Source organism: Xiphophorus couchianus, chromosome 18 (genome assembly GCF_001444195.1).
Source record: "Xiphophorus couchianus chromosome 18, X_couchianus-1.0, whole genome shotgun sequence".
NCBI classification, from domain to species: Eukaryota; Metazoa; Chordata; class Actinopteri; order Cyprinodontiformes; family Poeciliidae; genus Xiphophorus; species Xiphophorus couchianus.
Window position 1 is genome coordinate 1,813,441 of NC_040245.1, and position 26,519 is coordinate 1,839,959.

The 26,519-nt window shown below is 40.7% G+C and overlaps 3 protein-coding genes and 1 long non-coding RNA gene across 9 annotated transcripts in view; 2 read left to right on the top strand and 2 right to left on the bottom strand.

The window, feature by feature from the left end:
• The window catches only part of nyap2a (neuronal tyrosine-phosphorylated phosphoinositide-3-kinase adaptor 2a), an 18,885-nt gene extending 13,379 nt beyond the window's left edge, over positions 1–5,506 (bottom strand). For 2 of the 3 annotated variants that reach the window (XR_003599055.1, XM_028044957.1), the window contains exons 1-2: positions 5,124–5,487; positions 1,519–1,735 (exon numbers count right to left, since the gene is read on the bottom strand). Coding sequence is in view for 2 of the 3 variants with exons in the window: in XM_028044957.1 (XP_027900758.1) it covers positions 1,519–1,721 (203 nt within the window). In the remaining variant the exon portion in view is untranslated. Of the gene's footprint in view, positions 1–1,518; positions 1,736–5,123 lie in introns of all 3 variants that reach the window. The other variant, XM_028044958.1, reaches the window with a different exon arrangement.
• Positions 3,393–26,519, top strand: part of LOC114161598 (uncharacterized) — a 25,174-nt gene continuing 2,047 nt past the window's right edge. Inside the window, exons 1-2 of the long non-coding RNA XR_003599056.1 lie at positions 3,393–3,403; positions 6,270–6,277. This is a non-coding gene — a long non-coding RNA (uncharacterized LOC114161598). The remainder of the gene's footprint in view (positions 3,404–6,269; positions 6,278–26,519) is intronic.
• Positions 8,333–18,180, top strand: LOC114161597 (sodium/potassium-transporting ATPase subunit beta-3-like). The gene is made up of 7 exons (XM_028044963.1): positions 8,333–8,743; positions 13,078–13,206; positions 13,367–13,465; positions 14,432–14,619; positions 15,560–15,610; positions 15,722–15,808; positions 16,908–18,180. The coding sequence occupies exons 1-7, from the start codon at positions 8,416–8,418 to the stop codon at positions 17,073–17,075; spliced, it is 1,050 nt and encodes a 349-aa protein (XP_027900764.1). The 5' UTR covers positions 8,333–8,415; the 3' UTR covers positions 17,076–18,180.
• LOC114161596 (uncharacterized) overlaps positions 18,541–26,519 on the bottom strand; it is a 25,463-nt gene continuing 17,484 nt past the window's right edge. For all 4 annotated transcript variants that reach the window (XM_028044962.1, XM_028044961.1, XM_028044959.1 and 1 more), the window contains 6 exons: positions 25,848–26,064; positions 24,616–24,728; positions 24,262–24,373; positions 23,273–23,474; positions 21,695–22,021; positions 18,541–20,897 (listed from right to left, as the gene is read on the bottom strand). In XM_028044962.1, coding sequence (XP_027900763.1) covers positions 20,759–20,897; positions 21,695–22,021; positions 23,273–23,474; positions 24,262–24,373; positions 24,616–24,728; positions 25,848–26,064 — 1,110 coding nt within the window. In that variant the 3' untranslated portion in view covers positions 18,541–20,758. The remainder of the gene's footprint in view (positions 20,898–21,694; positions 22,022–23,272; positions 23,475–24,261; positions 24,374–24,615; positions 24,729–25,847; positions 26,065–26,519) is intronic.

Sequence of the window (26,519 nt, forward strand, 5' to 3'; positions counted from 1 at the left end):
GCATGTAAAAGCTGTAGGATCCCTGTCATGAACTGCGGTGGTGTGAGGTGGTGAGCCAGACGCTATGAGACCCAGGTAAGATGATTTATGGTTGTTTTAATGATAAATAATCATCCAAACAGTCCAAAAATAGTCCACAAACACAGGCAGCACGGCTGAGCGGACGCCAGGGCTCAACGCCGGTAGCGACTGGTAACGAGTGGAAAGAACGACAGAGACTAGACGTCGAATGAGACGAGGACCTGACAAAGACACAGAGACACAGGTGACACTAAATACACAGGAGGTAATCAGGGAACGAGACACACCTGGGAAACAATCAAGGGGAGACAGGACAACACGGGACTCAGAGACACAGAAAAACTCAAAATAAATACACAGAGAACTCAGAACAACACAGAAAAAACCCAAATCCTCACAATCCCAGGTCCACTAGGGCTGGCGTTGGCGACTATAGGCATTATTGTAGGATTCATTCCCACCAAACCTGTTGGGTCCGCTTTCATCAAACTCTAGTTAATTTGTCTAGAATGTTCATTTGGAGAGGAATTAATGTGCAATCGAACTTTGATCAAAAAAGCTAACGCTGGTCAGCCTACAAACCTCAGTCTGGGTTCAGTTGAAGTCAACTCTAGTTCGGTTTGAATACATATGTGAACACCAGGCGGACTGGAGACCGCTCCAAGAGCAGAAATCTGATTCCAGCGCAGAGCATTCTGGGTAAATACAACCGAAACAAACATGCTAACCTAGCTCTAGTGGGAGAAATGGCTCCTGGTCTTTTGCTAAAGACAAAAGAGAAATCCTCCAACTGCTAAAATCTGATGCCTCTTTATTGGCGTTCACATTTCTTGAAGAAGGAAGTTGCTCTCAGTGTCTTCAGAGAAGGTTTGCAAGTTGTTTCCTTCAGTGGTTATTGGTGCAGCGCCCCCACAGGCGAGGAGGGGAACAGGTTGGTCAAAGGGTTGAGCAACCTGTTGCTCTCTCTGCTCTGAGTTGGTTTGACGCAGAGCAGAGAGAAAGAACCACAGCAGCTAGAAATGGAACAAATGTTTTAATTTTGGCCTCCAGTCGACCTGAGTCTACCGGACTATCAGGTGGGAAAACACTTTTAAGAAAACAGGACCATCGTCAAGATTGCTCAAGTTCTGTTGTAGATTGAGATTGATCACAGAACTAGTATCTGAATGAAAACAAATCAAATTCTGCGCCCTCATGTTATTCATCAGAACTGAACTTTCACCTCTTCATGTTTCCAACATCTGAAAAACTTTGGTCAGTCATTTGTAGTCTGACACCGTTTTATCTTCAGTCAGCCAGTCAAATCATTTAAGTCTCGTAATAAAAAACTCTGGAGATTTAAGGAGAACCGAGACACAAGATGTTCAGTTTAAGACTTGCCAAGAGAACCGGCCTCTTGTTGATGGTCAAAATCCTGGCATTTCAAAATAAAGTCTGATGAAGTGATACCTTAAAACATTAAACACGATCGTCTGAGTTACAAAACTGCCTGTTTACCTCTTGATGGCCTCTTCTTGCCGTCTCTTCTTCTGGTGTTTCTCCTGCAGGTAGGTCCAGTTGGTCTGGTTCCGAACGCGGTCGCTCTCTCTGGCGATGTCGGAAGCGTTTTGGATCACCAGACCGTCGTATGTTCGAAGCGCGCTGTCCTCCACGTACTGAAAGAACCTCCTGAAGGAAGACGCCTCTTCCTGAGAGGTCATGACGCCCCTCGGATCTGAGGACGAGGAGAGAAGGTCACCCAACCAGATGGAGCACAGAACCAGCTCCATCTGGTTCTGTGGCTGACAGCTGACCGGTGACATTCAACTAAACCTAGAAAACTCAAGTAGAATGCTAGAAAGTCTGAGCATTTCTGAAACACAGACTTTGAGATCCAGTATGGCCGCTCCTCACATCCATGTTAGTGCGTCTAAAATCAGTGCTAAAGGAAGTGAATGCAACTTCAAGTTGAGAAAATTAAAAGTTGTGTTTGTGGAATACGATGTTCTTAATGGCTACTTGGGCGTCGCCATGTTGGAATCCCAACTTCTCTGACTATGCTAACTGGGATATTGCTAACTCGGTTGTGATGTCACTTCCAGCTCTGACTTCAGAGGTAACTGGAATTAGATTCACTGTCAGACTGCAGCCTGTGGTTTGGTGCTAAGCTAAAGAAGCATTTCAACGTTTTTTTAGGCCGCTGTGTCGATTTGACCACGTCCGGCTCAAATATTACAAATTTAGACTGAGATTTTTTAACTCTCAATTTGGTGATTATGAAACCTTTAGTTTTGTGTGAAACACACAGAAATGAGCTTTAACTGCTGTTTGTTCCCATTAAGATAACATGAAATTTAGACAAGAGTAAACAGCAAAACATAGACCAGCTACAAACTGACTTCAGAATAAAGTTTGTGGTTCTGATTTCCTGAAAAAATGAAATCTATAACTTCTAATTATTTCATCTCATTTACCAAACAAAACTATCTTCACTATTTAAAATTTCAGATCACTTTACAAAATATAAAGGCTTTTTATTCGTTCATTGGGGCTGCCAGTCGGTGTAAAAAGGTCATTTCCAAATAACTCAAGTCCATTTTTCTACAGAGAGAAATCGGGGAACATTTTAAAAAGTTGCTGATCCTCCTTTTCCCAGAGAGTTGATGCAAAATGTTTACACACAGTTTGTGTTTTAGGATTACTTTGTAAAGTAAATAACAAAAGAACCAACATGGGAAAAGATGAGCAACAAAAATATAAAAATTGCAGCGGAAAAACAGGACAAAGAGTTTGTTCCTTGAAAGCAGCTTCACTTCCTGCCTTTCTAGCTTGATTCTGAATTCAAACCTGTTCTCACCAGAACCAGAGTCGGACTGTAAGCTGGTCTCTGATGCCCTGAATTCCTCAGAATGTTTGATTCCCTGATATTTAACGCTATATCTATAGCTGACTGATGCACTGTTAAACGTACAGTTCAATAAAACTATCTGAAGGACCTTCGGTTCTTGCTGTTTGGTGTCGTTCTGAATCCTTCTGCTCTCCGTCCCCTCCCCCACCCCTCTGTCTATCAGCATCCTTCTAAAAATGGAAGAGAGAGTCAGCCGGCGGTAACCTAGCAACAGCAGCATCTCTCAGAGGAGCATGATGTAATGCCTCCTTGTGCGCGGCTGATGAAGGGGAGCCGATGGAAGGAGGGGGAGGAGGCGAGGGGCAGATGTTCCTCCTAACCCACCGGCGGGTCGATGTTTGGAAGACGGAACATCTCCTGCCGCTCCACCCCGACGCCTCGGCTGCTGCTGATTCAATAACGTTCAGACATGAAGTCGATTCATTTACGTAACGTCTCTCCACCAACCACCTTCTGCAGCCCGGAGACCTGAACTCGACTCTGCTGTGGGTTCTGGTTCCCGACGGTTCTGCTGCCGTTTCCGGCTCTGTGCTAATGCTTTAAGGAGCTGAGAGTCACATAATCTGCTGAATCTGAAATTCACAGCTGAGAGAATCCTGAGATGAACTGCTGCAGGGAACAAGAGGAAGCAAAACTGCAGAAATATCTGCTAAATGTCAGTTTCTAAAGGTCCTGCATAGATTCCACCTGCGACCCGAATCTGTCTGGTTCTGGAGAAAGTTAGCAAGAACTTAAATGAACAAAGAAACCAGCAGCTGGTACAGTAATAGGTCCAGTTCACGTTTTATAGCGTTTGGATCTGGTTTACTGATCTCAGTTTTAATTTTCTAAATGACTGTAATTCCTTCAAAGAGCCTCAGAAACCGAGTTACTGTCTGGACAAACAGAACCATAAACAGAACCGAACCCAAAAACAGAAACTAATGAGCTTAGAACAAAAACCAAAACTAGCAAACAAGAGCAAGAGAAAACGGACGGACGGACGGTCAGATCCCAGTCGGTCACTTCAGATGACCGACCGCTCACCATGATTCTTGTTCTGGTTCTGTTGTCGGTTTCATCCTGTGAAAAGGAAGCTATTCCTTCCCACTGTCACCACATGCTTGGTTTCAGGTTAACGACTCTTCCTTAGGGAGTTTCTTACCAGTTTGTAAAACATCCTGATTTGGTGCCTTTAATTTCAGTCTGTCTACATTACTGGTTGTACTGGTGTAACTTGGAGTTATTGTGAATTTCTGCGTGGAAATGAACTGAACCTGTTTTTATGTTGACAGGACAGACTGTTTCGGATTGGATGGATGAATCTGAACCATCACTCAATGAAATCTTGTTTTAGTCCAGTGGTTCTCTGGTTTCATTCTGGTACCTTCCCAGTTTCTGTCCCATGGTGCTCTGGTTTCAGCCTGATGGTCAGTTTGTCATATTCCTGGTTTCTGCCTGGTTCTTCTCTATTTTCAGGTCTTGGGTCTTCGAGTTTTAGTCCTTTGGTTCTCTGGTTTTGGTTTGTTGGTCTATTGGTTTTATACCTGTTGTTTCCAGGTTTTAGTGCCATGAGCCTCTAGTTTCAGTCCTGTTGTTCTCTTGTTTTAGTCCAATGGTTCTTTGGTACTCTATTTTCAGTTCTGTGGTCTTCTGGTTTCAGTCTTTTTGACTCTGGTTTTGGTTTGTTGGTCCATTGGTTTTATACCTGTTGTTTCCAGGTTTTAGTCTCATAAGCCTCTGGTTTTAGTCCTGCTGATCTCTGGTTTTGGTTTGGCGGTCCATTGCTTTCAGGCCCAAGGGTCTCTGTCGTCAGTCCTGTGGTCTTCTGGTTTCTGTTCTTTCACTTTCTGGTTTTGGTTTGCTTTAAAAATGTTGATCAGGAATCCATATGATATCACGTCTGATCTAGCAGCCATATTGGATCACATCTCATCAGGCGGCCATGTTGGATCACGCCTGGGTCATTTCCTGTCTGCTACATTTCATGTTTGTTTTGATTTACCTAATTTATTCCTCATACCCTTTTCAAAATAAGAACCTATTTTACATTTATATATTTTTTATTTTGTTCTGCTTTCTGCTGAAAGATGGCGGCCATGTTGGAGGGAAATGGTTCTGGATGGGAAGGAGCCGGATGTGTTTTGAGCAGACTTTATTGACACTTCATTCTATTCACATCAAGCTGAAGTAAATGAGAGGAGCAGGCAGACATGTTGAAGACGTGAAGGCTTACCTGAGGACCAGCGAGGACTCACAGTCCCTCCATTCCTCCTTCAGTCCTCCCTCTGCTCAGATGGAGTGATGGAGCTTCCTGATGGCCGGAACTCAGAGGAAACGATGACTCTGATGTTTTTCTGCGGCAGCGATAATCCACCCTTCAACACCTCCTGCTGTCACAGCCTCCTCCTCCCCTCCTTTCCTTCTCTCCTCCTTCCCTCCGTCCTGTCATAAATCCTCACGGCTCTCAGCCTTCGGCCGCGCACGCAACGGTCGGCTCAAGAAGCAGGAGGCTGAAACCACGGCAACCTGACAGCATCCTCAGCCTGCTGGCTCCTCCTCCTGCTGACGGTGGCTCGGTGTGTGTGTGAGAGTGTGTGTGTGTGATGAGGTCACATGGTGTTTCTCCACCGCCGTGTGATGTCACAGCTCTCTGATTTTCTGACCAGTGATCCAGACCCAGGAACTGGACTCGGCTCGGTTCCTGTTGGATCAATGAGTGACGTAGAAATGAACATTTATCGTATCGTTTATCATTAATCGTAATGAATTCCTTACCAGGATAAGATTTTGATTTATTTTTCATATGACAAATTCCAAATAAAAGTGTCTGCATTGTCAGGATTGTTATTTTACTATTTTTTTAAAACTGTTTGTTCAATAAAAGTGCATAAATACAAATCAATTAATTTGAAAATATAATTAAATACAGTTTATTTCAGTACTAAATGAAGCAATAAATAACTCTTATCATCACGTTTATCATTATTACAATAGTACCACAAAATATTGTGATAAAACTTTTCGCTACAGTGAAACAGTCCTAGCATCAGTCAACAGAACCAGAACCAGAACCAATGTGATTTCTATCACTAAACTGCACATAACCACTGCTTTTAATTTTCACATTTACTGAAACTCTCATAACACAAGCAGTGAACAAAATAGTAAAACTAACAGTTTTGTCTGGGTTTTAAACGTCATTATATGGAAATTATTGTGTCAATGATAAATCAAAATTCTTATCTTGACAAGAAATGTATCACGATAAATGATAAACGATGCGATAAATGGCCAACTTTAAAGATTCAGGATCAGACGCTTTAGAATCACTGCTGGTTCTGGTCTGGATTCCTGAGGGAACCAGCTGCTCAATAACCAGTTGGACCAGTTGGACCAATCACACTCAATGATTGATTTACTGAAATTATTCTGCAGATCTTCATGAGTTTTTTGTTCAGAACCAGCAGCTGAAAAAGTATATTTTACTGATAAATGTAACTTTTGTGCAGGTCCAGTTCACTTCTCACTCTTCTTTATTCCTAAATCCTACATGACCAAAAAAAACCTCAAAAACTAACATGTTCATGTTCCTGAAATTATTCCAGAGTCTTTCGTTGCATCTGGACAGAAAGATGAAACAAACATAAATAAAATGTTTTAATAATGAGTGCTGTACCTTTATTCACTTTATGTTTTAACCATCCTAACTTCTGCAGTCTGAGTTTTTCTAACTCTGTTGCTGATTTTGCCTGATTGACCACAGAGTCAGAAAGCACTTAGGACATCATATTAAAACAGCATATTGTTCTACCGCAATGCATTCTGGGTACAGAGTAAATGTCATGTGCTGCACCGTTACGGGTGGAAAGCATGAGGAACACCAACAAAAAAGCTCTCAGAACAATTTAGATGTATAAATTTTCTCATATATTTGTTTAATTAGCATCTCTGGTTATTTGTTTACTAAAGTGTATTATTCTGTAAACCTCATTTTGTTTGTTTGTTTGTCTATTTGCCACTTGTTCAATCAGCTTTATTTAAAAAGTAACTTTATTTATGTAGAACCTTTCACAGTTCAGAAACCACTAAATGTTTTACAAAAATAAGATATAAAAACACAGAAGATAAACTGAAGGAGAGATAAAACACAATATAAAACAAGATAAAACTGATTAAAAGCCAAACTCAACAAATGTGTCTTCAGCTGCTTTTTAAGAATATTAAGAATATTAAACCATGAAGAGAAGAAATGAAACTGCCACGTACACAGACTTCAAAATAAGAGCATGAACATAAACATCTAATTAGTTGAGGAATTCAGTCGATCAACATAAATGTCCAATTTTATTCAACTGAAATGTAAAAAACAGCCAAATTACAACTGAAATTTATCTGGAAAATTAAAGCTAAAGGCGCTAAACGTTTTCACAGACAGCTAAAATGCTAAAATGCTAAACAAAAAAAATGAGCTCCGCCATTAGCGCATTAGCAGATTAGCAATAGTTTACACACTGCTGCCCAAAACAAACTTTTACTGTCCTGAATCTGATAAGTTGATTTATTTTATATAATAATTGAATGTTTTCTTTGTTTTGGGTTCAATGTGATCATGAGTCGCTCATTCACGGTGTTGGACTATAACTGGACTTTAACTGGACTAGTTTGGGTTTAAGACAAACTCTCAGATTTTTGCTGCTAAAGAAAATAAATAAGGACTTCATAACAGACTGAACACAGAACCGCTCAGATGGTTCTGATTGGGTTCATTAAGGACAGGTGAACTGAGGTTCTGGTCGGGTTGGTTCTATCGGTACCGTGATGGATTAGCTGAGGATGGACTCCTTCACATCTCCTCCTTCTGCTTCCCTGCTGCCGTTTACCCCTGCTGGTCACGTGACTTCATACCTTTTGGTGACTGTGACATCAGAGTGACATCACTCCGATTTGACCCAATGAGTTTGACTTCCTGTAGTCACGTGACTGTCACCTCTGGTGTGATTATATAACTTCAGATACAGTTTAATGGGATTTAATCATTTAATCACACACTTGAAACAAACAAATTATATTATATTATATTATATTATATTATATTATATTATAATAAGAGAAGTGTGAGTAATCCTGAGGACCAGACTGTAAAAATGCCTCCTCACATAAAAGGTCACGTGATTTAATTGGTGTTTAATTAATAAATTAATTAACTAAGTAATTAATTTAGTTAATTAATCAAACTGAACGTTCTCCTCTCAGCTTCTCTCTGACTCCATCACTGAAGACCCTCAGGACTCCGTAATGCGCATGCGCCACGTTCTGCAGCAGTCCGTGCGCTGCCGTGTGTGGGTGAGTCAGCGCGCATTCTTTGACGTGCGCGCGCGACTGTGCGTGCGTGCGTGCGTGTGCGTGCGTGCGTGTGCGTGTGTGTGTGTGCTGGGCTCCAGAGCGAGCATCGCTGACAGACCCAACGGATCGCTGCAAGCGCAGATTAATTAGCCCGGTTCGGATCAGCCCGGCGCCGCAGCAGCATGTCGTCCGCCCCAGAAGCCCAGAACCAAGAACCGAACCAGGAGCCGCCGAAAGAGACGAACGCGGAGCAGAAACCGGAGGAGAAAGAGGCGCAGGGGGAGGAGAAGGATGCGGCGAAGGAGGAGGTGAAGGTGGAGGAGAAGGAGGAGAAAACGGAGGAGAAGAAGAAGGAGGAGAAGAAGAAGAAAGAGAAGAAGAAAGAGGAGAAGGACAAGAAGAACAAGAAGAAGAAGGAGCAGAAAAAGGAGGAGAAGAAAGAATCATGGAAGGATTTCATCTACAACCCGCGGACCGGAGAGTTCCTGGGCCGAACCGCCAGCAGCTGGGGTAAGAGGCGGCCTGAGCCGCGCACCAGGCTCGGTTCTGATCGATTCAACCGAACCGAACAGAAGCTCGGCATGGTGTCTTCATTTATTATAGGTTCTGCTGCTGCTGCGGCCCGAACCCAACTGAGCCAATATCCGGACAATAAATAGCTAATGTTTAATTGTGTCAAATATGTGCAGATTATATTCACGGTACCGGTTTAATGGACCAGTCCAGATTAATGGACCAGTCCAGATTAATGATAAACCAGATCAGATTAATAAACCAGATCAGATTAATAAACCAGTCCAGATTAGTACCAGTTCAGCTCATTAAACCGGTCCAGAATATGAAACCCATCCAGATTATGAAACCAGATCAGACTCCCAGTAAAACCAGTTCAGCTCTGGTGAAACTCAGTTTAAATGACCAAAATAAACTAAAATAAAAGCTTTTCTGTATTTTTCTCTGTTTTCTTTCCTCATAACCTTTTTACCAAAAAATAATTATTTTACAATTTAATGAATGAATTCACAAACCTAAAGCTTTAATTTACTAACATTTTTTTGTTTCAATTAAAAGTGTAATGTTTTGCCAGAGAAAATAAAAAAAGTGAACTTATTTTCCTGCAGTGAGTTTCATTTTGTTGCAGCTACTTCCTGTCGCCGTCCTCCATTAATGGAATTAAATTACAATAATAACACAAATACCCTCTTTATGAAGTTTTTGGTCCTAAAAATAATTTCCCTATAAATGAACGATCCGGAACATTTGTACTGGTCACAGAGAGTTCAGCAGCCGGAACCAATTTAGTGTCCGGCGGCTGGCTGACATGGTAAGAACGACCGCCAGGGGGCAGCAGTGAGTAAAGGTCAAAACACACCGGATGCAGTTTGGAATCCAATCTGACGGAAAATTGATTCAAATGATGAACGCGGCAATTAGAAGGAGTTTAACGTCAAAAGAACTTCACAGATCGCTAGCGGATTCCTGCGACTGCGCATCCGACAGGAAGGTCATGAGAGAAACAGGAAGTGAGACAAAGTAAAACGCAGCCGCTCTGGGAGAAAATACAAACTAAAATCTTTTGCAAAAAAAAGCATTTTAAGGCCTTGGAAGAAAATCATGAAAGAGTGAAAGGTTGATCTTGTTGGAGCAGTTTTGAGTTTTTGGTTCATATTCTCGCCTGTGAGTCCGTTGGTCTGTAGAATCAGAATCTGAATGTCTGGAAAACATCGGATCGGCGCATGAAGAGTTGGACGCAAACACTTTGTCCTTAAAGCTGCAGTAACTTTAATAAATAAAATGTTTTGTTAAAACTGTCCCATGTTTTAACAAATTATGAGAACGATATTCCTTAAAAAGATCAATCTCCTCTCTGAGCTACCGAAGAAAAGCACTGCTACAAAAACAACCAATCAGAGCCAGGAGGAGGGGCTTAGCGCTGTCAATCAATCTTATGTAATGCTGCTAAATGTGCAAATGGAGAAACAAGTTAACATTACAGGAAAACGTTTTTTCTGTTGTCACCGGTTGCCATTCTAACTAGCCTTAGGTGGGGGGGCATGATTGACAGCACTAAGTCCCGCCTTCTGGATCTGATTGGTTGTTTCTAGTTAGCAGTGGGAGAAGGCAGAGAGGCTCAATTTTTTCACAAATAATCTGTCTTATAGCAAACTGTCACGACATGGTGAGAGTTTTAAACACATAAGAAAATAAATGTTTTATAAATGTTTGATGCTGCAGCTTTAAGGCGACAACGTTATCAGGCAGTGACCAGAGTTTGGACAGGAAGTGAAGATCAGCCGACCCAGCAGATTCTAGTTTGACCCGTCAGGAGTCGTTACCAGGTCTGATGAACTTTGACCCGTTGTGGCTCTAACAAGGCTGGGAGGTACTGAACTTCAGATATCCAAGAACCAGTTCCGCCCCCTGGTGGCTGGTGTAGATATGAGCGCGGCATGTCTTTCCAAGGTCCTGAACGTCTTACTAATAAACCAAAATATTAAGTAAGAAAACTGGTGAGAAAAAACATATTTGCCTCCTTATAGGTACAGAGAAAAATAAGCCTAAATATGAGCTGTTTAATATCCGACTAACTGGCCTTTAACAAAAGGTCTTTTGAGTTTGGGCCCCATCTGGTCTGGTTCAGCCACATTGGAGGTTTTCCAACATGATCCGCCTGTTTAAGACCAATAATTGATTGGTGTTCAATCATTTTGAAGATCAAACCTTTATCATTTAGAGCTAATCTTGAAACTGAATGATAATTTTTGATTAACTGCACAGTCCTAACTCTCACCTGGACGGAGTTTGAACCTGTTCCTGCTTCCAGTCAGCTCACCTGAAATAAATTTAAACTTTTTCTGGTTTTAAGCCAACAGAAATCCTTCCTCTATCATTATCAGTTTGTTCCATCAGACTTCAGTGTTTGGTCCTCATCATCTGCTCTCTGCTGGAAACCACCAGATTTCTGGACTGTCTGTTTCAGCGGAAATGTTTAAAATTGGCCTCAGATTATTAGTTTTGCTTCATCTGCTGCCTCTGTTTGTTCGACGGCCCAGTTTACTACTCAAACCAACTGACACCACATTTGCAGGCTCAGTCAGAGTTAAACATTTATTGCATAACTGCTCCCTGAAGATGCATTAAGCTGGTATTTGCTGCTTCATGCATTATTCAAACAGACATTAATGCTGGGATGTTTTACTAATGTGTCAGCAGTTAAATCTGCCATCAATCAAATCGATTCTCAATAAACCAGAGTTAAAAGTTGCTTTCAGCGGATAACGGCTGCAACGAGACACTGAAACTTAATTCAGCTCATAACTGAACACATTTAACATTCTATAAAAACATTCAGTTATTTTTATTTCAAACATTTTAAATTAACTCTCTTCTTCATGGAAGGAAAACAAAAACGGAGTTGCGTCAGATTTTAGCGGTTGAAGGATTTCTCTTTGGTTTTTAGCTGAACCCTTTCTTCCGCTAGCGCTTGGCTAGCACGTTTGTTTTGATTGTATTTACCCAGAATGCCCTGCGCTGCAGTCCACTTCCTGCTTTTGCGGCAGTCTCTGCTTAGCATTCAAACCGCCCCAGTTAACTTGGCCGAACCCAGACTAAGGTTTGTAGGTAAGCCCGAGTTCGATTAGCATTCACACCTCACCAACCGAACCGGACTTTCCAGGCAGACGGACTGCAGTTGGATTAAAGCGGAGGAAACCGTGCCGGTGGGAGTTACATTAACAACAGAGCTATTGTTACCCATATGTGGGGGTTTTTCATTGTACTCTGAAAAAATTAAATTTGTACCATTTCCATTTGCGTTATTAAATCGGGTTCGTAGCCGATAGTTTTCAAATGTCTGCGGTCTGAACCGTCGTGTTTAGACAAACATTAAAATTTTATCTGACTTTTGCATCATTGACGTGAAACATGCGTCATAATTCTGCAGCGGAAGAAGACAGACGGTAAATCTGCACATGAACAAAGTCTGAAAATGATATTAATAAAGTGATGAAAGAAGTCTGAGTCAGTGAACGCATCACATACCGACCTCCTGGTCCAACTCCGTCCAGACAGAACCGGGTCAGAAGCTGCAGTCAGTGCTTCACTGAAGACCTTTGCTGTTTCTGGACTTTCTTCTTTTATCAGCTTCCTTCGTCTTCTTGTGATCTGGTGACGATATTCTCAGCTTGCATTGCTAAATAAATTTAAAGTCCATCCCTAGACGGCGACGTCCATTTTTACTGCCGAAAACAGAAGTCTGCTGTGTGACGTCTATGTTCTTCTTCTGCACTTTGTTGTGGTAATACAGAAATCTAATTGCTATTACATTTAATTAGTAATACGAATGAAATCGGATATCAGCAAAAAATATAAATTGAGCATCAAGACCTGTTGTGTGTGTAGAGTTAGTTACCCAATGAGTTAATTTGGTGAAGGTCCAGCCACTAGATGGGAGCAGAAACAAAAACGGATCTTTGGAATGTGTTAAATATGCATCAACAGGCATTGGTAGAAGAACCTCATTGGGTTTGTGAGGATTTGAGGCAAACGGTGTTAAATGGAGGATGAGATAAATGGAAGGATAAAAATATTCAATTTATCCTGTTAAGTATCACAACATGAAAAAGGAGAACGAATCTTTTGGGAGGGATTTTTTGAGGAGTCGATTCTTTTCTCAGTCAACTGGATGCTTGTGCTCCTTTAATACTAAGTAAGTAAAATAAATAAAGTCTTTATTGTCATTGTACAGTAAACACAGGAGCAATGAAATTGGGGCTACTAACACTTTCACTTCCTGTTTGTTTCTGCAGATGTAAACAAAGAAATGTTTGATTTTTTTCCTCTAGGTCTCATTTTCCTCTTCTACCTCATCTTTTATGGCGTCCTGACGGGAATGTTCATCCTCACCATCTGGGTGATGCTGCAGACGCTGGATGACGCCGTTCCCCGGCACCAGGACCGCCTGGACTCTCCAGGTGACCCTATTGACAGCTGCTGCATGACCCTGCATGATGCTGCATGGCGCTGCAGGATGGTGCATGACCCTGCATGATGCTACATGATGCTGCATGACGCTGCATGATGCTGCAGCTCTGTTCTCTCTGCCTCATCACTTCCTGTGTTGCTTCCTTTCAGGTCTGGTTTTTCGTCCTCATGCTGTTGAGATTTCCTACAATCGCTCGGATCCAGCTAAATTCAACCCGTACGTCCAGCAGCTGCACGACCTTCTGCAGCGTGAGTCAAACCCAGATACGCCATGTTTTAGAGCACATGTGTCAAACTCAGGGCACGGGGGCCAAATCCGACACGCCAGAGCCTTTTTTTGTGGCCCTCTAGCCTCCAGAGCGGCACACATAAAGAGAAGCTACAAGATAACAATTGTGTGCCTAATGGTTCCGTATTATGTGTTTTCCAGGCACATTGTACATTTTACAGTATGACCAGGTAACAATGTTACTTTTATGACTCAAAGACATTTTGCTTCCTAATTTAACGCCTTGAAATTGGCCCCTGTCTCTTTAAGAACTCCCCCTCTTTCTGAAGCTCTGCCTTCATCCCAACACGGCTCCTCTACTAATCCGTTTTTACCAGCGTTGCTCTGAGCAGCAGCTCCTACAATGAGCTCAGCAGCTCCACCAGGTGTTTGCTAATTGCTCCTGGCTAGTCTGAAGGAGCTGAGTGGGGGAGGAGCAGCGCCTCGAAGGCGGGGCTAGGCCCACCCAGGCGTATTGGTAATCTGACTGGTTGTCATGGAGATTGAAGAATTTCTCAAACATGCATGAAAAAATGAAAGCAAGACTGCAGGTATATTTTTGATAATAACATTATAACATGACTGAAAGATGGAAAAGGAGATTCTACATAAAAATGCCCTTTTAAATATTATTTAATCAATCAAATCAAAGCATCGTTTAAACTAAAATGGTCACAATCATTGAGTTGAAGCGATGCTAACTCCTACCTGCAGGTGGCAGTATCTCTTACTTCTACACTGCTGCCTCAGCCTGACTTGATAATAAAGTATCAATAATATAATATAGTATCTAAAGTTATACTATAGGATCGATATGGTGAGGAACAAAAAGTGAATTTCACTGAGAACATTCATAATCTTGATGAAAATGAGTTTCCCCCCCCCAGGATGTCGCTTTCTATTAGTGCTGATGCTTTCACAATAAAAGCCCCGTTTCCTGTTTGCAGAGTACAACGACAGCATCCAGGAGGGGAACGACTTGTGTCTGGTGGGCGAATACACGGACCAGGACGACCAGCCCAAGAAGAAGGTCTGCCAGTTCAAACGCAGCAATCTGCGCCAGTGCTCCGGTTTGCCGGACACCAGCTTCGGCTACGCCGAGGGGCAGCCCTGCGTCATCCTCAAGCTGAACCGGGTCAGTACAGAACCAGCATTAACTCAGGGTAGTTTAAATGTTGTGTTGTGGTGGGTTTCTGTGAGGAGCTTTAATTCACTCAGATCATTTCAAAATTTTAACACGAAAATCAGCTTTTATTGCTGAATCATCAAGATTAAAGCAAAGTCTATACCATCTTTTCTCAGCAGAGGGCGCTGTGGTTATTTGTTCAACTCGGTATTAGAGCCATTCTAAAAAACAAATAATTACACGAGTAAAATAGGATAAAGTTATAGTGTTAAAAAAATAAAGTTAAAATAAGAGACTGGAGTCATATTACGACTTTATTTATGCATCATTATGACTTTATTCTAATATTAAAACAACTTTATTGTAGTATATTAATGACTTTATTCTCATACAATTTTATTCTTGTAACATTGTGACTTTATTTTACATTATTATGACTTTCGTCTCGTATCATTACAACTTTAATATGCTAATAATAGATTTATTTGTGTATTATTACGAGATTATTTTCTTAATATTATGACTTTATTGTCATTATTGTGATTTTATCTTTTTATTATTATGATTTTTTGCGACTTATTTTGAATTTATTTTCATACGACTATTCTTGTTTTATTGTGACTTTTTCACTGCAATATTATTTTCTTATTATTTCAACTCTATTCTTGTATTTTTACAACTTTATTCTTGTATTGTGACTTCATTTGTGTATTGATATGAATTTATTCTCATAATTAAATTGAATTACTTTTTTTTCTGAGCTCCTTCACATGCTTTAAGGTTATTTTTTTCTCCTGGGATAAAGGGATTGTTCATGCAGGCTGAACTCCAGGAGTTTTTAAACATGTTAGAAGAAACTCATCACTGTTTAGTTTATCATGGAGCTTTAGCTGTTAGAGTGTGAGATTTCTAATAAATAAAAAAGCAATAACTCCATTTGTGTCTGCAGGTCATCGGACTGAAACCCGAAGGAGATCCATACATCAACTGTACCGCCAAGGTAACGGCCTAACATCAATCCCATCATGCACCTGTGAAGGTTTTTGTGTGTAGACGTTTAGTATCTGCTGTGAATGAGCACAGAAACAGGATCAGTCTGTGTTTTCTGCAGAGAAACACCCCGCTGCAGATGATTTACTTCCCGCCTGAAGGTCGTCTGGATAAAATGTTTTTTCCGTATTACGGCAAAATCGCTCACGTGAGTAAAGGCTGTTTGCTTCTCACATGCACAGAGGAACTGAAAACGATCATAGAAATCTAAATTCATGACCTCATGACTCTAGATGATTTATTTTGCACAATTTTTCTGAAACGTTTCACAAAACAAATCTTCTCAATGGGTTCAAAAGTCTTTCTTGCAATACCCTGAAGTGGCCACATGATGGCCCCACTGTCAACTATAAAAGCTTTTCTGAGACAGTGAAAATATTTTATTATGTTGTTATAGTTTAATGAAATGATTTGCACTTTATAATGCACTATTTTGGTAAAAGTATTGAGTTACTTGCCTTCATGTGTACATGATCCATTTTTGATCAGAAAGATTTCATATGTTGGAAATAATTTCAGATCTACTCAGAAGGTTTCCATAAGGTTGTAGGGTAAGTTTTTAGGAATTTTCACTTTTCTTCCAGAAGGCTATTTGTGAGGTCGGACACTGATGTTGGACTACACGGATTTGGGTCGTAGAAAACAATCATTTTGTGTTACATACTGCTTTCAGTTGTTTGCTGGAAGGGAAAACGTTTGTTTCCATTGCAAGATGAGACCAATATAAAATCCTTTTTTTGTTGTTTTTTTATTAAAATATCACAACAACCACATATTAAAGAATATTATATTAGATAAAAAAGAAAATAATGGTGTGATATTTTCTTGGGGGTGCTATGACTTCCAGGGAGAGCTACAGCGCCACCTAGCGCTGCCACTGCCACAAACGAAGAAGAGAAGAAAAAGTCCACATCAGCAGAGAGCCATCCAGAAGTTAGGAAGAAAAGGGATTAACTGGCTATAGTTGAACTTGAAAGAATGTTTTGATTGTTCTTCAGGAGATAAAAGCTTTGCAGAAACTTTTGGACCTGCTAGTTAAAAACCCAACATGATCAGAAACAGATAGAAAAAGCTAGACTTGTTTTATTAGACAGATTTTTGCACCTTAAACCAAAAATAAACTTGATAAAATGTGTCATCCGTGTTTTGTTTAGCTGATTCTGTCCTCACATGTCAGATTGCTGGTGCTGCCGGATCGGTGTGATCCGAACCAGAACGTTTACCTCTGACTCCGCTTGTGTCTGCAGCCGGATTACGTCCAGCCGCTGGTGGCCGTCAAGCTACTGCTAACTAAGGAGGACTACAGCGTGGAGCAGACGGTGGAATGTAAAGTGGAGGGATCCAACCTGCGCAACAGCGACGAGCGGGACAAGTATCTGGGTCGGGTCACTTTCCGGGTCACAGTGTTTCAGTAAACGCTTGGTGCAATTTTACACTGAAACACATTTTAAATTCAGGAAACTTTTAGCCCAGACCTGATCTACTCCTACAAGTCTGAATCAACTGGATCCAACAATCAAATCTGGACCGCTGAGGTTTAACGACACACTGCCAGAACCTCCGCAGCATCCTCGTGGTTCAGCCCAGTTTGACAGATAGCTCACCCGTTTCTGTTATGCGTAGCTTAAAGAAGAAGAGCTGCGCTGGATCCTGTTGAGGCGCTGGGAGCAGATCAGGTCTGATGTGGAAGCATGTGAGCCCAGAGCACATCAGTGTGTTGTTTTTAGACTTTTCTATGTTAGTGAGATCATTAAAGAGTAATCTGATTCCTATCGTGAGTCGCAGGGCAGCGCAGCAGAGTCTGCCTGAGAGAGCAAACATTTCGGTCCCTGTTTCATTAAAAGTCACATGGTCTAAAATCAAAGAATGCTGCAATATTTTCCATAATTCTGACTGGGATGTTCTGGTTCTGCAACAGCTGAAACAGATCATTCATACATACAGTAGGAAAGTGCTACTTCTTAGCAAATTTCTTTAGTTAAAGTCTCAGAATGAACATTAATATTACTAATCCATAGAAATAACAATAATTGTGTTTCTAACCAGTGAATAAAAAACTTGGTTTAGAGTCGGGTGTGGAAAGCGAGTCACCTCGATTCAGGTTAGCAGGTCAGCAGAAACGGTGCTACAGGATGAACCGAGTCCTGAGTTATTGCAGCTGACGCTAACGCTGATTGCTAACGGACAGTGTCAGATTGTTTGAAATACAACCCAGTGCAGTTGGTAGTCTAAACCTGACCCTTATCTGACAAAATGAATTTAGAGGAACCTAAGTATGCTAAATATTTTCAAAGTTAGCAAAAGCAGTAAAGTGCTAAATAAACAATTTGCTTCCATATTAACATGTTAGCAGATTAATGGAAGTGATAAAAGGTTTCATCCAACCACTAACCACGAGTGACAGGAAAAGTTGTGTTCTTTGTGGAAAAATGTTGAAATTCTGCCAGTGTATGAAAACTTATGAGCTCAACTTTAACTTCAGCAGGAAGATAAACAAGAATCCTAACAAAAAGAAAAACATAGACTTTGGCAAGTAGGTTAGCTTAGCCTGGAGGAATCTGCTTGTTGGACCAGGGTTCAAATACCGGACAAGCCCCCAATGACTGCCAGCTTAGCTCAGGTCATGAAGAAGGGAATCGGTACTGACACTAGGTGACACTAGTTAGTTTATGTTACAATGAAACTTCAAATGTTGTCACTTGTTTACATGTGCAGATTCCTGAAGATGGGAACAGAAAACTAGTGAATTAAATCAGTCATGGAGACAAAGAGCTAAGAGAGGGCGACTCCAGAACCAAAACATTTCCAGCCAGCTGTTGGATCACAGATGGGAAATAAATATCCCACTTCCAGGATCCTATTGGCCCATTCAGACTAATAGTGACACTATATTTATGAGTAATAGCTACCAAAAAGTATTTATTGACCAATTAAAAAGTGACTTCCACTGCGCTGCCCTTCCCCCATCCATGGAAAATTTAGCAAAAGAAAGATTTAAACCTAATACAGTTATTATTTTAGCAGATTTTATTATTTATCTATTTATTTCTCAGATGTGTGAGATCATATTCATCAAGTGTAATTTTTTTGTTCTGTTAATCAGCCTGTACAGTTTTTAAAATGTGAACTACGTGTGACTGTAATGAGTTTTTGTGTGACACCATGAAACGCATCAGCAGAGTTGCAATTAGAGAAAAGCTGTTATGGCATCACTGCTGTTTAAATGTGCTGTGAAATCTTTTGTTTTCTTCACAATAACAGAGAAATCGCTACGAAAACCATAAAATGACCTACGATTATGTTGCTGAAAAATAAACTGAGTAAAATGATGAATCAACTCTGCTCTAAATAAATTATACATCTTCTAAAATGTGCGCCCTCGTTCTTTATCTTCATCACTAAGGAGTCAACATGCTTCTAAGTTGTGCTATGATTTATTTGGACAGTAGAGCTACTTACTGTCCTGGATTCCTGAGAATGAAAAGGGGGCGGAGCCTCACAGAGACACTAATCAGGTAAAAAACACTTCAGTTGTTTCGACTCCATTTTGATGGGATGGTGGAGAAGAAAGATGAACTGATTCAGGGGAGAGTTACTTCTTGTTTTTTTTCAGTCTTAAGCACTTTGGTTCATATATTGATCTAAAACTGATCGGATACAACATCTTTTGGACCAATCAGCATCCAGATCAGCTTTAAGTCTCAATGTTTTGATTTGCTCCTTAGTTCAGGTCTTTATATATATATTCCTTTATCTTTGTCAGCTGGAGATATGACGGACTAAGAAAATGTGGAAATCAAAACAGATTGATTCACGTTTCACTGTTATAACAAACTGAATCTGGTCAAAACGACTTTTCACATTTCTGTGAGGATTAACTTAAAAAAGGAGACAGACAATAGGAAAGTTAAGAACATTTCTCCCAGCGGGATCCCTGGACAGACCCGTTTATCTAGATGTTTTAATTATGAGATCACTGCAGGGGAGAAAACACTGAGGTTAAAGGAATTTGTTTTGATCTCTGCTCTGAACCAGGAACAGACAGGTTATGGTTGACTGGAAGTTTCTCTGGGTAAAACAAAACAAAGTTAAATGTTAAAATCATTAACTGATTCAGTACAAAACAAAGTCCAGGTGTGAAAGTGACATTAATTTCTTGTCCTGCTATTGAACTTTTGCCATAAAGTGTCAGAAAATAAAATACAAATGTTGCTAAAAAAGAGAAATCACAAAATAAAAGCAGAAGGATTTTACTGTAAATTTTAAACAACACTTACAACAAATTCTTCTGCTTTCTTCTGTTGGTGTTGGAAAAGGAATAAAGTTCTTCTACCAAATGGAGTGAAAAGGGACGGATCAACGGCGGCTCCTCCGGACGTCCAGGAGACTCAGAGCCACGATCAGCTCTCATCCCCGAAGCTCCGACATCTCCTATATTTAAACATTTTTCAGGGGCGGAGTTATTACTGTAAATATTACTGAACCAGATAATTACCAAAGAGTAGAAACAGGTAAAAACAAAAATCTGATTCAAGGTTCCAGCAAATTTACTAAAGGAGAATTTTAGAGCAAAATTAAAAAAACTTTGCAGTCAGAGTTGAATTAAAGAAAAGATTCACATTTGATTCCTTGCTGAATTAATTATATCAATTCCATTCATTTTTTCATTCTGTTTTATTGTTGTGCATCTTCTGTCTTGTGTTTCTACTTTATCATCAACCTGCAGCAGGACAGTTGGATGCTTCTAACATTTTCCTCTCCAAGATTTTAATTTGTTGGATAATTTTACCCTAATTAAAGTTAAAATGTCCTGATCTGCGCTGGCGGCCAAACATGAATCATTTCTAAGCCATAAAGTCATTTCATCCGTCTGACGTCTCCGTCTCAGCTTGGTGATCTTTATGTTTTTCTAACTCAGATCGTCCTGCAACAGGAACAGGAACAGACTGTAACCCACTGTTTGTTCATAAAAATGCCCTTTTTCAGCTTTACCTTCAGTTAAAAGATGCAGAAGTGTTGCTGAAATAGTTTTAATTTACAGTAACATGTAGAGTCATAACCATATGGTCCATATGAATTGATTAAAAGTCCTTCCTGCTCAGCGTCTGGCTCCGTCAGGCAGGAGCCGCGTCTCCCTGAGGACGGCGCTGACGGCCGACGTCAGGCGGCCGCTGTAGCTCAGCAGCCTGCCGTCATAAATCAGCTGCTGGGCCTTCCGTCCAGTTTGTCCTCGGACTCTGCAGAAACACAGCAGGGAAACGTCCGGAAATGGGATCTGAGTCGCATTTTCTACGGTCAAACATACGGAGCAACGCAAAGAACAAAAAATATTCATGATTTTAAAATGCTATCATTGCTGTGTGTGATTTGCAATAAGCTATTGGAAATTAAATGGTTTAAATGTTTTTATGAAGATGTTTAACTCTTGTTTTATTGAGTCAGTTTGAACATTTCCAGTTTGAGTCGCTGAACAGCTTCGTAATGATGTAGTAAAATGACTGGTTAAGTTTAGTAGTTCTCCTCCAAAACCGCTTAACTTAACCAGAGTAACGAGGAAGGCTAAGGCCATCCTCTTCATCGCTCTACAGGCTGATTAAATGTAAGATAAAAAGTTACATTTATCCTCGTTAGTCTCATTAACCATTTGAGATCCAGCTTAAACAAACTGTTGGTAATTAAATGTTCCGTACGCTGATTGGATGTTGTGGTGTATTTTCTATAGATTTTTTCTCGATGTTATTTATCTTCAAAGCAAATTGCTCCTTGGGGGACAATCAAGTTTATCTGACCTGAACTGAAAAGTTGCATAAAATCATCAGAATCACAAATTCTTTGGGACGATTTAAGGACAAATTCAACCAAACCAACATTGGGGTGGATTTGGTTGATGTCCAGGGAGAGAAGGAACGAAATGTTCCTGCATTTGGATTAAATCTTTTCAGTTGTTTAAGGTTGAACAGTTCTGCAGTTTGCAGCTGTAACTTGAATCTCTAGATGTTTTGTTCCGTCAGCTCGATTTGCAGCGTTTGCTTACTTGGTGTGGTACATCCGGGCCACCGTCCTGTCCACCCAGGCGCAGCTCTTCTGCGAGCGCAGCACTCCGTGGACGGTGACGACGAACACGGACCGAGGGTTGGTGATGGTCTTGAAGTTGTTGAAGGCAGGTTTGGGTTTGACAGGTTCGCTGTACAGGTGAGTCAGGACGTTCGCCCCGGATACGTTACGCCAGAGGCCCCGCGCAGGCAGGACGTTCGGCGGCGGAGGAGGCAGCGTGAATTCGGTGGGGAACCAGTTGTTCTCGAAGTAAAAGCACCGGTCAGCGCCGTGTCTTTTCTCCAGAAGCGGCAGCAGCTCCGACCAGCTGCAGGAAGCAGGTCCGAATCAGTAAAACACTTTCAAAAGGCGGAACAGGAGAGAAAACACAAAGGTGGCTATCGCATCATAAAAGACCAAAACTTGACTCAACTCAAAGATCTGCTACGTTTCATCAGAAGCTACGAAACCGGTTCATTGATCCAGTTGCATGATGAAAATAGTTCGCAGCTGTTGTGTGATTGGTCAGAAGTTTGTAGACGAGTTTAATGGAGAAATGTTGAGCATGGATTAGTTTGCTTCCTCTGGTTGGTTGCATGGGTGAATTTGAGGCGTGTTAGTTAGCATTTTATCCCGGCATCGTTCTGCTCGCTTTAATCCGACTCCAGTCCGTTTGCCTGGAAAGTCCGGTTCGGTTGGTAAGGTGTGAATGCTAATCAAACTTTGATCCTACAAACCTCGGTCTGGGTTCGGTTGAAGTGAACTCCGGTTCGGTTTGAGTGCGTATGTGAACGCCAAGCGGACCAAAGACCGCTCCAAAAGCAGGAAGTGGACTACAGCGCAGGGCATTCTGGGTAAATACAACCAAAACAAACCTGTTAGCTTAGCGCTATCAGGAAAAACAACCCATAATATCTTCTTCTTCTATGGTGTTTACTGGCAGTTTTCAGGCTTGGTGTTCAGCCATCAACTGGACAAAGGTGTTATCCAGACATTCAATTTATCTTTAAAACCCTAAAATAACTATATTATATACATACACACACTCTCACCTAATTTTGTGTCTTTTAAAAATGTAATAAGTGCTTGAATTATTTGTTTTTTATTTTATGTTTCCCTAATAAATTAGTCCCAGTGATTTAATTGAATATTACCCTTTCCATTTCTTTCCCATGTCTTATTCCTAATATCTGACACCACTGCATTTTAGTGAAGAAAGAGGTTGTGCTAAATGTCTTCTTCAGAGGTTTCCATGTCGTTTCCTTCAGTGGTTCTTGGTGTGGCGCCCCCACAGGTGAGGAGGGGAACACGATATGCTTGAACATATTTCTTTGCCCACGCTGGGAGATCAAACACCTTCAACTTCCTTTGAGCAATATAATCACCATCATTGACTGTTTGAAAAAGTATTTGTAAAAAGAGTGAAAAAGAATCATGAAACCTTTTTCTGCCACTTCAAAATCATGAAAAACTTTTTGCTGATCTTGCAGGTGAAGAGCAAGTTAAATACAGCGAAGTAAATTGTTGCAATTACATTTTTAAGGGTTAATGTCACTTGGACCGGGTCAGCTGTCAGTACCTGTCGACCGTCTGCGGCAGGATGAGCTCGTCCGGGTCGTGCAGGGCCACGTATTTGGACCGGTACATGGATCTGTACAGGCAGTCGTTGAGCGCCGGGATCTGACCGTAGTAGTGGATGTCACCAGGATCCTGATCGGGTTTAGCGCGACGAGAAACCTTCAGATACTCCGACAGAGACCAAGGAACCACCTCCACTAAACCTGGAGACGGACGGCTGCTTTTAGTTTACACTCAAAAAAAATCTTTTATACTTTTTTATTTAACCCAAACAAGCAGAATATTTCTGCATTGTTGAACTTCAATGTTGTGTATTTGAAAATAACTCATCAACGTTGTGATGAAAGAGTAAAAAAAAAAACAAAATGTCTGGATAAATATTTCCATTGTAATAAAAGTAATCTTCAGTTTAAAGCTACTTTTTAACATGATCCAAACCAATAAACAATAAGTTCATCTCAGTGTTCGTGAATCTGACGTCTCCATTTACACACAATTTAAAAGTTTATCCACTTTTTTAGACTTCTGCTAAATTATTCATCAAGATAAAATAAAAACAACTATTTTGATCAGCTGGGCTGCAAAAAGCCGAAACTTTGCATCTGGACTGATTTCAGAAGAAAAGCTTTGAATTTATGTTTGATTTGCTTCAGTTTTTCTCTTTCAGCCTTACAGTCACTATAGTTGGTTTTTAAATGTTCTTTATCAAAGGATCTTATCTTATCAACATCCTTCAGCATCTTCTGAAAGATGATGCTCACAGGAAAGAACACATTAAAAACTAAAATTTAATTCATTTCGAACTATTTTAAAAACATAATATTAAGTATAACTGACAATAAGTTTCCCCTCCACTAACGGTTTTGAAGGCGTTTTGTTTTTCTTCTGTTCTTTTTTAACTCATGCATCGTTTTCCCATATTACATGTTAAGGTGCTGTGCTATGCTAACCATGTTTATGAAGACAGAGATGTGAGTCAGCCTGCTGGACCTTTGTCGGTGTAGTAGTCCAGAACGCGCTGCGTCTCGACGCTGCAGTTCGTCTTGTAGATGACGATTCTGTTCACGCCCAGTAACTGCAGCATCTCCACCGTCTGCACCAGCTGCAGCACAATTTACACTGTAAAAATCACCCTGAAGTTACAGCAGAGTCAGTTTCCAAAGCAGTGATGCAGAAAATTCTCTTTGGTTTGGAATTAGCCTCATTTCATGGTTTGATTTAAACATTTCTGAGGCTGTTGGTCACCTTAAAATGTGTTTCGATGCACTTTGAGCTGCCTTGTTGTTAAAATGTGCTAAAAACAAATGACCTTGATTGATTGATTGATTGACTGATTGATGTTACCTGCAGGATGTTGGTGTAGTTGTACATGGTGGAGAAACAGCTGGTGAAGTTGTACGGAAAGACGTTCAGCTCTTTTTGATTCTGAACCTCCAAAAACTCAAGGTCAGCTTTATCTAACCCACAAAAAGAGAGAAGACAATTTTCCTCAAAAATAACCAAGATGGCCGCCACCCTTTCTCCATCCCATTAGGTGTTCCTCAGGGCTGAATCCAAAGAACTCTTCTCTTCATCAGCTACCTTCTTTCTCTTGACAATGTTTCAATATCCAACGTTTCGCAGACGACACTCAGCTCTACGTCGCTACGGCTACGTTCACACCAACTAAATCAATTTTTATTTTTTCACGTATACGACCTAAATTCTGATCTTTTTAATTGTGCCACTTCCCTGTGTTGAACTAAATCAGATATATTTACGGTAGTTTTCAAAGTCATGTCGCATTTCATCAGAGCTCTGCGTCATTCATATGAGAAGCGAGTCGTAATTCAGCACCAGATGAAACCAAACGCGGTAAATCCAAACGTAAACAATGGCTGAAAATTATAATTATAACTCTGAGTCAGTGAACGCATCACATCACAATCCAAACACACTTCTCTACAGACGCTGCAGTCACAGCCTGTTGCTATTAGTTACGCTCGCTTTTATCAGCTTCCTTCGTTTTATTTGGACTCGGTAACGATGCCGTCGGCTCTCAATGCTGAATACATTTAAAATGGATCCAAAGACAGAAACTATGACTTCCATAAACAGAATCCATAAACTAATTACATTTATGAGTAACTTTTGTACTTTTAGGAGTATTTTTACTCCTCTGTGCTTTTTACTTTTACTTGAGTAATTTTATTATAAAGTATTTCTACTCTTGAGTAAAATTTCTGTATTTTCTTCCACTGAAAGAAAAACAAACAAGTTTTAAACAGAAAGACACCAAACAGAAACACACCTGCAGATTCTGTTAAAGTTTCTGATTTTGAAAAAAAATTACTTTGTCTGATTTTGTTATTTTTTGTGACTTCTATGAATTATTGTCATTTTAGTCCTGGAAATGTAATGATGTAATTTTGAAGTGATTATAATTTGATCAAAATTTAAGAAATAATCGGATTGAGCATAAAGACCTGCTGTGTGAACGTAGCCCAACAACCGGCCCACCTGGTTACCTGAAATAATATCCCGGTCTGCATGTTTGCACCTGCGTTACCATAGCAACCCGTGCAGGGCCGCAGTACCTCGGTTCCTGGCGGCTGCCGAAGTGACGGCTACATGGCTTGGCGCCTGGCAGGCCGGCGGCAGCGGGCAGGAAACGTCGGCCGTCCCGTACGGAAAGCCGAAGTGATCCCAGTGGATGTCGACGGAGGCTCTGGACACGTGGCGCCGCTCGCTGCAGAGCAGGCGGCACTGAAGGGACACTTTCTCTTGACGAAACATTATGGCAACAACAAGAACCTGTCAACATAATAAATTAGATTAAACCATCTAATGCGTCTTCCATGAAACTCCATTCGCTTCAGCTCAAAGAGAAACATCTCAGAAAACTGAATCAGATGTTCAAGGCTGAAAACCTTTTTAAATATCATCCCACTGCTTGGATTCAAATGAACAGAAAAACAAACATTTGAACAAGAATAAACTGTTCGGATCGTGGCTTGATTTGGTGTTTATTTCAATCTGGTTTCATTCTCATTTGGTTTTTTATTTTGATGACATCAGCCTCGTTTCTAGTTTACTTTAATTCTTTCTTAGTGATTCTAGTTTATTACGTTTATTTCTTCTGTCTAGTTATTCTTAATTACTCTAGTTTGTTAAGTTTTCTATGTTTAGTTTTGCTTTACTGTTAGAATCTCCCTCGCCCCTGTGCCTCTCTCTCTCTCTCTCACCTGTAATCAGTCAGCCAATCAGCT

Bases quoted from the DNA above. Each gene is read 5' to 3' on its own strand.
- LOC114161597 (XM_028044963.1), top strand. From the start codon at position 8,416: ATGTCGTCCGCCCCAGAAGCCCAGAACCAAGAACCGAACCAGGAGCCG. The intron at 8,744-13,077 runs GTAAGAGGCGGC...TTTTTCCTCTAG, and splicing joins CCGAACCGCCAGCAGCTGGG to GTCTCATTTTCCTCTTCTAC. The intron at 14,620-15,559 runs GTCAGTACAGAA...TTGTGTCTGCAG, and splicing joins TCATCCTCAAGCTGAACCGG to GTCATCGGACTGAAACCCGA.